Source organism: Aptenodytes patagonicus, chromosome 3, assembly GCF_965638725.1.
Source record: "Aptenodytes patagonicus chromosome 3, bAptPat1.pri.cur, whole genome shotgun sequence".
NCBI lineage: Eukaryota > Metazoa > Chordata > Aves > Sphenisciformes > Spheniscidae > Aptenodytes > Aptenodytes patagonicus.
The window spans coordinates 103,464,146-103,478,963 of NC_134951.1; the positions used below are offsets into that span (position 1 = coordinate 103,464,146).

General features: G+C 40.1%; 1 protein-coding gene across 3 annotated transcripts in view; it reads right to left on the reverse strand.

Moving 5' to 3' along the window:
• The window catches only part of MTA3 (metastasis associated 1 family member 3), a 145,362-nt gene that overhangs the window by 8,181 nt on the left and 122,363 nt on the right, over positions 1 to 14,818 (reverse strand). The window contains exon 19 of one of the 3 annotated variants that reach the window (XM_076334459.1): positions 9,589 to 9,616. The exons of the other annotated variants lie outside the window; for them this stretch is intronic. Within the exon in view, the coding sequence (XP_076190574.1) occupies positions 9,589 to 9,616 (28 nt within the window). The remainder of the gene's footprint in view (positions 1 to 9,588; positions 9,617 to 14,818) is intronic. 3 annotated transcript variants of the gene reach the window in all.

Sequence of the window (14,818 nt, forward strand, 5' to 3'; positions counted from 1 at the left end):
AGAGAAATTAATTCCATGTAAAGGCCCGCTGAAATTTTAGCAGATGACAAACCTTGTTTTGAAAGTGAATGGAAAGAAACAAACATTTTCCTATGAAGGGGAATCGCCCCCAACACACACACACTTTTGAGATGTCCCTAACCCTTCTTAAATACCAAGGTCCAGAAGCTCTTTTGATGCTCTGTTTCCACTAAAAATATATTAAGGACCTAATACAAACCTGGCTACAGAGTTTTCAGCTGAAGGGCATAATATTAAGTTTCATGCTCTACCTAAATTAGTTTGATCTTTTTGCCCAAGTCTTTCTTAGACTGATGCCATTTGAGCAACATCCTTATGTACAAAGACCTAGTGCTGTGGAAATGTATTATTGCCCAATAATAATACATGGCAGCAGGCATGAGAGAACTGATTCCCTGGACAATCATAGCTGAAATTCCACCTAATCTCTAGATTGGGGTGAAGTATTCTGGTATGACTTGCCAATTGTAAACAGCAACGTAAATGTGCCAGGTGCACAAAATACTGCCAACCCTGGAAGAAGGTGGAGTTTTAGACATTAACTACAGCAAGGCAGGATTTTGCATTCTCGCACAGGTTTTATGCGAAACTTGCAATCAGTCTAACCATCAAGACATTCAGAGAGAAAAACTAAACTTAAAAAAAAAGTCTTCTAGATAAAGATTTGTGAAGTTGCTGCTGCTCCAGGGCAATGTAAATTTTGTGCAATGTAAATTTTCAGTGCAAGCTCAAGGCCAGTTAGCAAAAACAACTGTTTAAAACATAACCATCATTCCTTGGGGGTTATTAGACCTAATTATCACTCATTTCTCTGAGGGCTTCTTGTATCCAGAGGTACACTATAACTATTCAGTGGATTAAATTACAAGAGGGGGCACTATCTTAGGAGGCTGATAGGCTTTCTATTAATTTCAACAGGCTTTTAAACAAAGTGAAAGGCCAAAATGTGTGCAATGCTGAGTCTGCTCAAAGAGAATTTAACTGGGATGAAGCTGTAGACACAGATCCTTAGAAACCTGACAGGCTACAGAGAGACTGAATGACTCGCAGCACTTCCTACATTTCTACCTGTGTGGAAATGAGAAGTATTTTATTTAACTATTTGGCTTGCTGGTTTAGACTTCCCCCCCCCCCCTCAGCAATTTGAGGCTAAAGCTTACCTATATTCCATTAAAGTTTTAATCTAACCTCAAAATGACAGAAACTAGGAGAAATATATTTGGAAGGCAGAAGTAGATTGACACTGATACGCCTTTTAAAAATAAGCTCCTTTGTGAAATGTTTATTTATAAAACAAATCAGAAGTGTTTTAATAAGCATCGGGCTACCGGAAAGCAGTTGCCATGAGCCCCTTAGTTGCTTTATAAAACTCATACAGATGACAGATAGAGTGGTACAACCTTTGTAAGATTAAAGAGGTGCTGCTGTAGACATGCCAACATCATTTAAATGTTTTAAGAGCTTGTCTTATTTTTCTCCTCCTAGAAAGGAAATGTTTTCCTTTGCTGGTGTTTGTCTTCCAATCTGGCATCAATATTTACAGAGCAAAACCGTTCTCTATGAACAATAATTTATAGACACACCAGTTACAAATTACCATGTCAGATCTTCCTAAGCAGCTTAATATAGTATTTTCAAGCATTGCACCACCTTGAGGGCTTCTCTGATGTTTTGTGTTTCCGAGCAACAGCTTATAGCTACTATGTGTATATATAAAGGAATAAATAGTGGGGTTTGAGCGTTTTCTTTACTGGGAGGAAAAATCCAGGTCAAGTGTTTAAAGCACAGACTTCTATGACTGTGTCATGCCTGACGTATTGCATGGCACAAGCCACCTCTCTGTCTCTTTCCACCTGCTGCTGATTTAAAATCTACTCCGATCAAAATCTCCTCGGAGCAGAAACCATCTCTTTGTGTGCATTTTTTAGAGTGCCTGGAACAACAGGAACCTTACCCGTTACTGAAATTATTTATATCCAGTTTTACTGCAAACAACTGGCATGGCTTTTAGAAAAATCACCTCGTTCAACAGATTTTTCCATGCTTTCATTTCCCCTGAAAATGGCATATTTCATTAATATTTTAAAGTGGTTGAGGATGCTAGGAGAAGTGGAATTAAAGAAGTGCAAAGTCTTATTCTCAGCACTACTATTCACTTTTCAGTTGAATGCTGGAACTGAGAAAAACTTTTAACCCCTAAAACATTATAAATAGACGCTGTCATACAGCAGTCATCACATGATGACTAAATCTAAATCTTAACAATCAGCAATGAAATTATCCTCCCAGTTCATCTGTAAGCATGGTACTTACGACCAGGAGACTAAGGTTACCTACTGCAGATGGCCTGGACAAAAACGATTACACATCGGTTTCGGTGCAATGCTGACTTCTCGCAGAAGCCGGCGGCACAGAGGCCCTACCAGACTGATCTGTGGTAGGCACAGTTTAAAAAAAACCCTTGATCTAGTTGGTAGGAATGATGGACACCACAGAGCTCAACGTGGATTAAGTAGCTCAGGACTTGCCCTGCATCTTGAGTGGAGCTTTGTTAACTCAGCAGTGACATTATCTTATTTTACACACCACACAGCAGTGACTATGGTAGAGGCACGCTCAGAGCCGTGTTCCTCAGACAGACAGTTTTTTCCCCTTGAAGAAGGAAGAAAGGCCTGTCTTTTGATTCACGGCGTTTCACCACAGCGCCCAGCTTTGTAGAACGGATTAGAACTGATAAGACCTAGCAAAAGTAGCTCGATGGAATGGGCAAAAAGTAAATTATTCATACTCCTCAAAACAAAACAATGGCTCAGGCTTCAATAGACTTGTAACCTGAGCTATGGGACATCTGCTCTGCACCTTATCTGAATTTCATTAGCCTCTCCCTAGTACCATCGACTTCAGATATTTTAAGGCATGAAGCCTGCTGTATGAAAGAAAGAGTTGCTTAACCTCTCCTCCCCATGAATGCACACACAAGATCACTGCAAATTTGTCAATACATAGGCACCCTGGGAATCCAAGGAGCCAGAAAGCCTTCTACAGCTCACAGGCACAAACACCAGAAGATCTCAAAGCAACTCATTTATTCTTCCTAGCTATATCAGCAGGGTGTGGATGAATTCCTATGCTACATAACTTCATACTCTACCAATAGAAATTTTCATTACCATCTAGTTATTCTGCGGAAGGATGGCCACTCTGTATATTGATTAAACATCACCCGCTATTACATGAAAATATTACCCACATGGCAGCATATTTTTCTTCCTGAGACAGGCAAAAAATTGGAGAGAAGATGCATCAGAGCTGGCTAAGAGTGGAATGCAATGTTGCTTTCAACTATTCCCCAAACATCCTGCATATTAATTCACAATTCTAGTGTTATCCCAGACTTTAAGATGACAAAAATGCTCAGAATATACAATTTCTGTTTCTGGCCTTGGGCTACAAGCATTAAGTGTCATTTCCCCAGCAACATTAAATACTGTGTTGAAAATTTTCAAAAATATTGTGTTAATTAAATAAGCTTATCTAAGTGCAAGATAACAGAAAACTTTCCATTATATGCTCCATAGGGGAAAAAAAAAAGATCATTTACTTTTGTTCCTGTTTCCAACTTTGACACACCTTAAACAGCTCATCTTAACTCCTTTAGTATTTTATTTTTTAGGAGAACTGTTTTAACACAAAACTTTCTGTATGGCTTTTTATTAGTATTTTTGTTTCTTTCTTTCCTTATCTTGTTCCATTACTTCAGGGTAGGTTTCATCTGAGGTTTTTGGCCTGGACACCGTGTTTACAGTATTACAGCTTATAATATTACCTGAGGCTCAAAAGAATTGACAATATTTTTCTCTTTATCAATTATGCATATACTTTTCCTGGAATAATATATGTTCCAATACAGTATATTTGGATGAGCTTCTTGGCATTCTGGCTACTTGCTATTAAGCAAGGGCTGAAAATCAAAATCATTCTTACCAGAAACAGTTGGAAAGAAAAAGTTCCCTCACAAAAAACATCCCCTGGAGCTCTGCTCTGCACCATCAATCTCTTGCATAACCAGCACTTACTCTACACACAGAAGCTCCGACGCAGACTATGGATTAGAAATCTGTACTGTGGCATCAACAGAGGAAAGCTTTGCCACAGAATGATTTGATGCTAATTTCTAAGGTCAGCTTCATTTCTAAGATTGGATTTTCACTTTGTTTTTTTCATATTCACATTACCAAAAGTCTATTTCAGGTTCATTTTCTGCCACTCATCCTGCTCTCCACTCTTATGGCCAGCACTTTCCATATCAGTATCTCATAGTGCTTGCTGGACTGCTTAATTAAAAACTCCACAGCAACCTTAAGAGTAGGTATACATCAATATTATTCAAGTTTACAGACAAAAAGGTGGAGCTACTCAGATGTTAAATGATTGTCTGGTGTCTCACATCAAGCAACAGAGGCAAGTTAAGACTTTTAAAGTGCAGATCTGTGCTTTTTCCACTAGAACGACACTTACTGTATTTTGTCAGGTAAATATTTTAGCCTCTGTCCATAGCACAAGTAAGGAAAACAGCCAGCCACATCTCCTTAGATGTTTGACAAGAACTTATAGTTATCTCTGTGATTGGCTTTCACAGTCACAGTCATTGTTCTCTTTAGTATTTTACATTTAAAATACCTATGTAGTTACTTAGCCAAGCTTTTTCACAAAAAGAGACCAACTAACATTTGTTTCTCCACAGCTTTACTTACATTAATGCCAGAGGGTCATGCATTTAAAAGATCTTAATGAGTTAAAAAAAAAAAACAAAACGACAACCTATCAGAGGAAAATTATAAGAATAAATTATTAAATAGATACACTGAAATATAAACTAGCTCAGAATTAAGTCATCTATCTGTAATTTTAAATGAAGAATCCGATACAGGACAACTTATAAATGAAAGTTAGTGGGTAGTTCTGTGTGAATTTTAAGACTGTGAGGATCACTGACATTATATTTTTGAACATATTCACCACAGTACAGTTTTAGCATCTTCTTTGCTATTTAACTTTAACAACAGTGCGGTCACTACAGGACTTGCCTAGTTTCTTTATCTGCATTCAGATCATTGCTGTGTGTTTCTCTACCTTCAGATGAAATAATTCTTAACCCTGTGTCCAGCTTCCACTAATAACTATTGCTCACATAGCACAGAAATTGTAAAAAGGGAAAAAGATCTCTTAAGACTGATACTGTGCACTATTTGAAGATTAAAATCATCAACAGCTAAGATCTAATGCAATAAACCTCTGTGGTTTAGGAAAGGTGAAAGTACATTAATTTTAGCCCTAAACTAGTGTTACTCTAGCCTTGCTATAGGTAACAACTGTGTAATTAATCTTGTCTTTATCTTTTCTTTGATACTTAAATATGAAGACGACTATGCTGGTCTGACAAGTTAACATTTTTATTGTTATTTTGTACGTTTCCCAAGGCTTCGAAAGAGAAATTGGCTTCCCATACAAAGATACCTTATAGAAAAATTTCTTCTTGTTCAAAACCAAATTGGTTTTAACTCCCACAGCAGAAGACGACCAAATATTACAAGCTGACACATTCCCACTGGGGATGTGGATTTAGGAAAAAGCTGAGCAGCAAGCTAACAAAAAGCTAAGCCCTAAGACCTTCAGTTAAAACATCCTGTAAAGAGGATTGGGTTCAGCTACATCAAATCCTCTGCACAAACACAACAGACAGCTTCTGAAGGAAAACCTTTTGAAATGGCCATCCATACTGCAGGAAATTCAAAATTTGTCAAGAACTGTAAGAAAACAGGTTAAAAGAATTGCACGACATCCCAATTTAACATCTGACATATAAGGTGTGTAACTGCCTAGGTGATGTACTCTAGCTGACTGACTGCACTCAGTGGGAGTCAGGCATGCATTTAAGAGCTTTGCTGAACTGGGTCTGGAACGTCTAACAAAGTGAATGAGGTTTTTGGAAAAGTTAAGTACTTATACAGGAGCTTCTCCACCAACATCTGTGTTTAAGACAATCCTTAATGCATTTATTATCATTCCCAGGTTTCATTTCTTTTTTTTTTCCCCCAAGTTTCCCAAGATAATAAAATTTTGCAAAAAGTCTCATTTCAGAAATTATATTTCCCTTCCCAAACATAAAATGCTCTGGCTACTTCTGCAGCTACTCTCTGAATGTGAAATTACTTTTGTCAAGGGGAGCGGAGAAGATTGCAAGTGGTTGAGTAACACCTCTAAATGTGTCACTGCTCTTTAGCTGAGTCATGTGAATTAAACACATTCAAGCTCCTACCTAAGACGCAATTGCAAAATATACTTTGGTATCTAAGCCACCATAGAGAGGCAGCATATTTGAATTTCTGCTCACAACAGGGTAGGATCAGACAAGATCATTTTACAAGATCCAACGGTGTGACTTTTCAGGCAGCAGTAACTAGGTCATTTACAACCATCCGTTCTTAGCCTCAGTCTCCCTGCGGTCATCACCGAAGCTGTGCACTAACTAATTTTCACCTGCTAATCAGTGGAGACACCTCTGAAACTAACAAATCACCCAGTTTCAGTCAGCAGCTTCTGGACTCCTGTGGGCAGCATTTCCATGAGATTTTATTACCAATAAAGGTAAAAAGCTTTCTCTGAAAGATCCCCTGCAAGGCTTCTGACCCGCTCCACATACAACAGCCCTGTGACAGAATAAAGTACTCTTCAACTGATTCTTCAGGCAAAGAACAGAGGGTACATTAACAATTGCCTCCAAATCTTCAACAAAGAAAGTATTTAGGCACCTTGTTAATTTTGATATGAGGAGTTAGGCATCTAAATGCTTGGAGATATGGACTTAAAAGACCTGCTGGAGGTCTCAAGGGAAGTCTGTGAGGGAGCAGGGAACTGAATCACATTTTCCCAAGTCCTACGTAAGCACTCCAACCACTACAACATCCTTCCCTTACCATGTAGCTTTAAACAGTGTGAGTAGCTTACTACAATGTCACTGAAACTTCATCTTGGAACTGTGAGAAGATTAATACATAGCTCCAAACCAAAATGGTTTTATTTCATTTGTTCTGAAGACTGACAAAGCAAAGCTCTTAATATCATATGCTCTTCAAACCTACCAGCTCTAACTAATGGCACAACTTATACTGAACTTTGGGTGTTGTTACGTACATGTTTTCCATGTATATATCTATTATTCCTTTTATATGTTAAAAAAATATTCACATTCTTCAAATGAGTTGATTTTAGCTTCATGGAATGATCCCCGTTTTAAAAAGAAACTTTTCCACTATCATAGTAGTGTTACTTTGACTTTAGAATCATAGAATGGTTTGGGTTGGAAGGGACCTTAAAGACCATCTAGTTCCAACCCCCCTGCCATGGGCAGGGACTCCTTCCACTAGACCAGGTTGCTCAAAGCCCCATCCAACCTGGCCTTGAACACTTCCAGGGATGGGGCATCCACAACTTCTCTGGGCAACCTGTTCCAGTGCCTCACCACACTCATAGTGAAGAATTTCTTCCTTGTATCTAATCTAAATCTACCCTCTTTCAGTTTAAAGCCATTACCCCTTGTCCTATCGCTACATGCCCTTGTAAAAAGTCCCTCTCCAGATTGCCTGTAGGCCCCCTTCAGGTACTGGAAAGCTGCTATAAGGTCTCCTCGGAGCCTTCTCTTCTCCACGCTGAACAACCCCAATTCTCTCAGCCTGTCTTCAGAGGAGAGGTGCTCCAGCCCTCTGATCATCTTCGTGGCCCTCCTCTGCACTTGCTCCAACGGGTCCATGTCCTTCTTATGTTGGGGGCCCCAGAGCTGAATGCAGCAGGTATCGTAAAAGGAGCCAGAGGAAAAACTCATGTAGATAAATAGTGAAAGAAAATATCTGTAGGTCAATGAAAACTGCTCAATGAGAAACAAATGGCAAGAGATTATGATCTAGTTTCTATACGACTGGTTGTGATTCTGTATCACAGTACCTCAGCTAGAGCTCAGAGAAGTATGATTTACAAGGTGTGAACAGTGCGCAGCATTCATGAATAGTCCATGCTAAATAAGGTCAAAATAACAGCTCACAGAAACTATTAGACTATGTTTTTTCACTCTCATGAGTATATAACAACTTTGAGCAGTAGCCAGGCAAGTAGGACCGCTCCTGAACTGTAGCAAGGATAGTTCCTCCCTAGATTCCCAATGTGCAGTATTATCACAGTGACTGGAAATGGTTGCCAGCTCACCTGTACTCAGCTGCAGCCAATCAATAAGATACTTGCAATCCTATCGGGGAGGATTAGATATAATTCTAAGGGATATATTCTGTAATCCTCGCTTTTCAAGATGTATGACAACTATATAACACAGCAAAAGTAAAGGAACCAGAAAATTACATCCTTAGAGGCTGATTTTTTGGTTAGAGGATAGTAGCTGGTGCATCACATTCTCAGGCTTGCAGCTGATGCTCCAAGGGTGCAGCCAGGAGTCTTCATGCCTTCAGGTTACAGGGTCGGGGTCTAATGGCCACAGCACCATGAAGGTAAGAAATGAAAATGCACTATGCCCTGGATCCAAGTATGGCGAAGTTCAATTCAAATCAAATTGCCTCATCTTTATGAAAAGCAGAGGGCATCCCCAAGTGTATATTAAAAGTACTTTTTTTGGTGCACAAATCTTTTTGCACAGTTGGGGACAACTGAAAAAAAAACCCAAACATATCTATGAATGTTTCTGTGATATGATTTGCACATGTGAAGAGGAAGAAGGAGCAGAGCAGTTAGCACTGGAACTCTGACTTTGATCGAGACCTGCACCTATGCGCTGTGAAGCAGACCCTGGGCACTGGAGACTTACTCCTCCACTTTTCCCTTTTCTCCCAGCCATGTGCTACAAGTGGTAACTCAAACACTGTGCCTGACCTTGTCTAAGCATCGATTAAAACACGTGTGGGAGGGAGAAGGGTCAAGGGCAGGTCACTCACAACTCTTAATATTGGTGATACTTAGAAGGGTTTGGTTCACCTGGGTTTTCAGTTTGCTTTTAAAGGTACAGGTTAGGGTTTACACTGATAAAGCTATAATGCAAAGAGTGCTAACAGTATATGCAGGGGCATGAAGGGCTGTGAGCACTAGCACTACTCTCCCCCACTTCTGCAAGAGAACCGGACCACTGATGGCAAGGCAAGACTCAACACTTTCCTGAAGCTGGTTGTCAGCCTCACATTCTCTTCTTTCTCAACATGCAGCTTTAGTTTTTAAGCTTTTTGTGTGTGCTATGAGACATGCATAAACAAAAATGCGTGGTATCAAGTAATTATCACAGCAATTGTGATATCCTTATGTAGTACCCTCAACAAATCAAGGGAAGCTTCTCCTTTTGGAAACAGAACATGAAGTGAAGAATATGAAAATTGCCTATATAATGCTGCCACAGGGATGCCTCTCAAATCATTCTATCAGCAAAAAGGAAGCAATGTCTGCTGGTAACAGCTAAAGATCACGTTCTAATTTTAGCAGTTGCAGTTAACTCATTCCCAATGGAGTTGCACTTACCGTGAGAAGGTTTCTAACTGCTTCAGCACTGAAAGGAAACAAGCATCGAGTCATTCAACTGCAGTTCTATATGCAAATATGCTTTTTGGCCCATGAAGGGAAAGCATATGGAATCTGCTGCTATAACCCATTCAGCCAAACATTTCCACACATTTCTTATAATGCAAATGCTGAAAAAAAAATTCATTTGCCACACAGCGTTTTAGCTGTTCCTATACAAGTATGATCACGAGCATGCACGTGCGTTCTGTTATGGATAGAGCATGTGTATAGGAACTGCATGCACGCTGCATACCTAGAGTTGGTAAGAAAAGTTTTAATCAACAGATACATTTCCCTTGACATCCAACAGATATATTACTCATTTTATTCACAGATTATGTCTTATATAATTCAACAGATATTAAGCTGATATATTATGTTTTTATTAAACTTCTGGAGACCATAATATGAATTTTCCCATTTTTTCCCACCATTATTTAACTCCCAGAATGGTGATTCAGTATAACGAATTTAATTTCACACAAATAGTCATTTTCTGCATTAACCTCTAACAGGGCCCACAAAAGAATCCACATTACAACCAGTCAACAAAAGGGGAATAAACCCCCAAAAGCTTCCTTATAATGAAGGTGATTTAGTACAATGTCCGGAATAAAATTCTTTTATAGTTATGAGACTTTTGGTTGATCCTAAAGCATGCACCTAGTGCTGGGAGAATCCTAGCAGCTAATATCTAAGTATATTAAAAAGAAATAAGGAGTCTCCCTTGGTGAGTAGTGATAAATGTAAGGCTCTTTAAAGAGTGATTTTTCAATGAATTGTGTAAACAGATTTGCACTTTAGAATAAAATCTTGAGCAAGTTATTTTGCAGTAGGGAATGAGAATTCCTTTTTCATTCAAAAAGGGTAAGAATAAAGGAAAATACAAAAAGGTTAAATCCAGCAAAGGTCAACATAAAATTATGATGTAATGCGAAGGTAAGTGTTCTTGAACTGTACCTGGTTTTCTGCCTAGATTAATCCCTGCTTTGAGCCTGTGACTGAACAGAGGTGTGGAAATCCCAAGTGAGCTGGACTCACACAGGCATCAGGAAGGTTTTTGAATGGAGGGCGCAGCCTGTCACCACAGATGAAATAGCAAAACTGGGGACCTCTATATTTATTGGCAAAATTCACTGAGCATGCTGATAGGTATTCGGGAAGGGGATCTCTATATATAGATATAGCTCAATCAAGAAATTCATATGGGCGATTCATTCATGGCATTAATATACAGGCAAATGCAAACTCACTCTGTCCCTTCCCCAAGCTGGCCAGGGGCTGTAATGACTGGGGCTCAGCACCGGGCTAATGTGCAGCCCAGCTTTGCAGAGGCCTCTGGGCTTGGAAAGAGTGGAATACAAATGGGAATTATGCTGGCATTTTCCCCCAGATGTGCAGATACTGATACACAACAGGGGAGGAAACTGCTTTCAAATAACTACAGCTTCAAAAAAACCACACCAAAAACCTGAAATGTATGAGGATGCACATTACAACTCATATAAAGTACATTCCTGTTCTACTCTGAAGAGCAGATCAGCACCTGAAATACGTTGAACTTCAGATGTAAGCTCCAGTCTTTTTCTTTCAATGATACATATGCTCACACTAAATTTTAAGCATACCTGCAGGCACTGTTGAACTGTGGCCTGAGTGAAGAGTGAAGGGCATTGCTCTGAAATTCTAGAGTAACTCCAAGGGTTACCTTGGAAAGCTTAGATGATACATAATTTCTACAATTATTTTCACTGCTCTGAATATTTAGCTCCCCTAATTCATCACTACAAATGTCCAGACTCTGTGAGGAGCTGGATATACAATATTTAACTTTACAGAAATATGATTGGTGCTTAAATTCAGAGGGGGAAGGATGATAATTTCTTTTAAAATATCTTCTAAAATGGATCTATAGGCATAAATACATATATTCATCTTATCTATTGATAGATAATAAAAATTAGAATGCTCATGTTTCGCATCTTCGTCTTAGCATAAAATCCACTGGCACCTTATTTAGTTTAGCAGCAATATTACATTTTTTTTCTCAACCAACTATTGTAGTATAATTTTTTTTAGCTAAATGTCTGAGAAAATTTACCCTCTAGACTCCCTGCTTGATGTTTTATAGAAATATGCATCTTAAGCCTTAATTCACTGCACAAACAAAAATGTCTTACGATGGAGAAATGAAAATTGTTATGGACTGTTGCAAAAAAACATTATACTGAAAAATATTTTCCCTTTTGCAGGCTGTAATTATACTGAAAAATATTTTTCCTTTTGCTGTAAATTGCATGTGTCGGGGCAACCCCCGGTATCAATACAGGCTGGGGGATGAAAGGATTGAGAGCAGCCCTGCCGAGAAGGACTTGGGGGGACTGGTGGATGAAAAGCTGGACATGAGCCAGCAATGTGCGCTCGCAGCCCAGAAGGCCAATAGTACCCTGGGCTGCATCCAAAGAAGCGTGGCCAGCAGGTGGAGGGAGGTGATTCTGCCCCTCTACTCTGCTCTGGTGAGACCCCACCTGGAGTGCTGCGTCCAGCTCTGGAGCCCTCAGCATAAGAAAGACACGGACCTGTTGGAGCGGGTCCAGAGGAGGGTCACAAAAATGATCAGAGGGATGGAACACCTCTCCTATGAAGACAGGCTGAGAGAGTTGGGGTCGTTCAGCCTAGAGAAGAGAAGGCTTCAGGGAGACCTTATTGCAGCCTATCAGTACTTAAAGGGGGCTTGTAAGAAAGATGGGGACAGACTGTTTAGCAGGGCCTGTTGCGACAGGACAAGGGGGAATGGCTTTAAACTAAAGGGGGTTAGATTTAGACTAGATATAAGGAAGAAATTTTTTACGCTGAGGGTGGTGAAACACTGGCACAGGTTGCCCAGAGAGGTGGTGGATGCCCCATCCCTGGAAACATTCAAGGTCAGGTTGGACGGGGCTCTGAGCAACCTGATCTAGTTGAAGATGCCCCTGCTCATTGCAGGAGGGTTGGACTAGATGACCTTTAGAGGTCCCTTCCAACCCAAATTATTCTATGATTCTACAATTCTATGTGTCTGTCTTGCATGTATTTTTAATGAACAAATACACATGATAAAACAGAACAGATCCTGATGCAGCACAAAACAAGTGCCCTAAAGAATGAGTTGTTACCTTGATTCAAATGGGACGATTATTTCTGAGCTGAGTGTTCAGAACATATTTAAACACCTAATGGCTGCAAACTGGCAACTGATTTTTTTTTTTTTTTTTTCATTCTATGGCAGGACTGGATAAATTGTTTGCTGCTTTTTCACAAATGTCTCCTCCCTAGATATCTCTTCCCATTGCAATTATATTGCATTCAACTGTGTCATGGCTGTGCTCAGCTACATGAACTCCTATCACAGGACAGGCTGGCTGTCAGGGACTAGTGTCCATTCACTCTTCCCCCTTCTTCCCCCAAAGAGCAGAGCATTTAATTGTTGTCTTGGGCATCAGTGCATTCCTAGCAGCGGAACCAGGCAGTGCTTTCTGCTTCAAGCTGTAAAGGCCGGAGGCAAGTGAGAGCCAAGAGGAGAATGAGCTACACCATCTCTTCTAAATAATCTTGGAGTAAAGGTGAAGGGAATCAAAGGATCAAAGGAAAAAGTTAGAAAGGAGAAAGCACATCTGAGGTAGGGAAGGAATCAATGGGGATGGGATGGGGACAGGGGGGGAAAAAAAAACAAAAAAGGAAAAGCTCTGTGAGAGAGAAGGAACAGATCTTATGTGAAACGGAGTTTCAAAGGATAAAATCTTGCTGTCTCCTATTAGTTATAGTTTTGAAGATTAATGTGAGTGAGGCACTATTACTCCTTGTGTGTTGCTAGCACAGAAGGAAGGTGCATGCATATGTACTGGCACTGAACCTACAGCGTTAGCTCTGGTCAGACTGGGAAGAGCTGTACTGGGGGGGCTCAACCCACGCCAGTCCTCGAGCATTCCCTGCTCTGCTTCTTCAGCACCGGTCAGAGTGATGCAGCACAACATTTTCAGGCGCCTCCTTGTTTGAGGGAGTATCAATGAGGTCTAACCGCCCTATGTTCCCCATACCAGGAGATTTCAAATGTTGCTCGTTAAACTCCTAATGATTTGGAAAAGAGCAGCAGACGCAGAGTCCTGAGGACTAAGCCCCTTCTTTACCACCACCATGGGTGCGGAGGGGGAGACAGTGCAAATTCTGCCTTGCTGCCTGGCCTGGGTATGGTGTCCGCAGCCATGGGAGTGGGGAGAGGAATTTCCTAGGATTGGAACAGGCAGGGATATCATGGACAAGTGTTTTGCAAAGGCAGGATTCATCTCACCATAGTTCGATCACCTAGAATTTAAACATCTAGTCTAGGCCAGTTGTCTGGGCTACTCTGAGGTCAGTAGGGAGAGACAAACACTGTCAGTGTAGGACTCATCTCATCCTTTGACAGGCGCTTCTCTGTAATAATTGAAAAAAATTTTGAAAATTCTAAAACTTCTAAACCAGTGTTTTAGGTTACCAGTCTCACTTTGAGGGTATAATCACTAGGGATTAGTCTGATACTACTAAGCTCTTTGCATCAAACAACTCTCAAAATAGTGAATGCTATCAATCTGGGCTAGATATCAGAAACCTAAGAGCTCACCATCCTCCTACCGTGCTCTCTGAATTGTTGCATTCCTCATACAAAAGAAAAATGAAGTGCCGTATTTAATGGATTTTGAAATAAGCACCAAATTGTCACGTACTAGTATTTTGACTTCCCTAGCTGAATCTACCATAAACGGGACTAAATATGCACATTTTCCTTGGTTAGCTCTGTATTTAGATATGTTCTTTCTCTTCCCTCATTTTATTATTTACATTTTTGTTCAACTACCAGCTTTTCTAGGCTCGTGAAATAATCACAGAAGTGACGAGCAGCCTGATGTTACTTGCCATAATAATGTCCTTGCTTAAGCAAGATTTTAAAGGTTTTTAAATAACAGGCCCAGCAACCACAGCTTACAAAAATAGACTGTAACTTCTTGTCTCAGTCTGAATTAAGTCAGGGAATGGCCAGATCTTAACAGGGGAAGAAAAGAACAGAGGAGCCTTCAGAAAACTAGTGACTCTTCTGTGATATCAAGCTCTACTGGGAAAAGCAAAAGCTCATTAAATTTTACCAACTCATCTGTAAATGAAAGACTGAAAA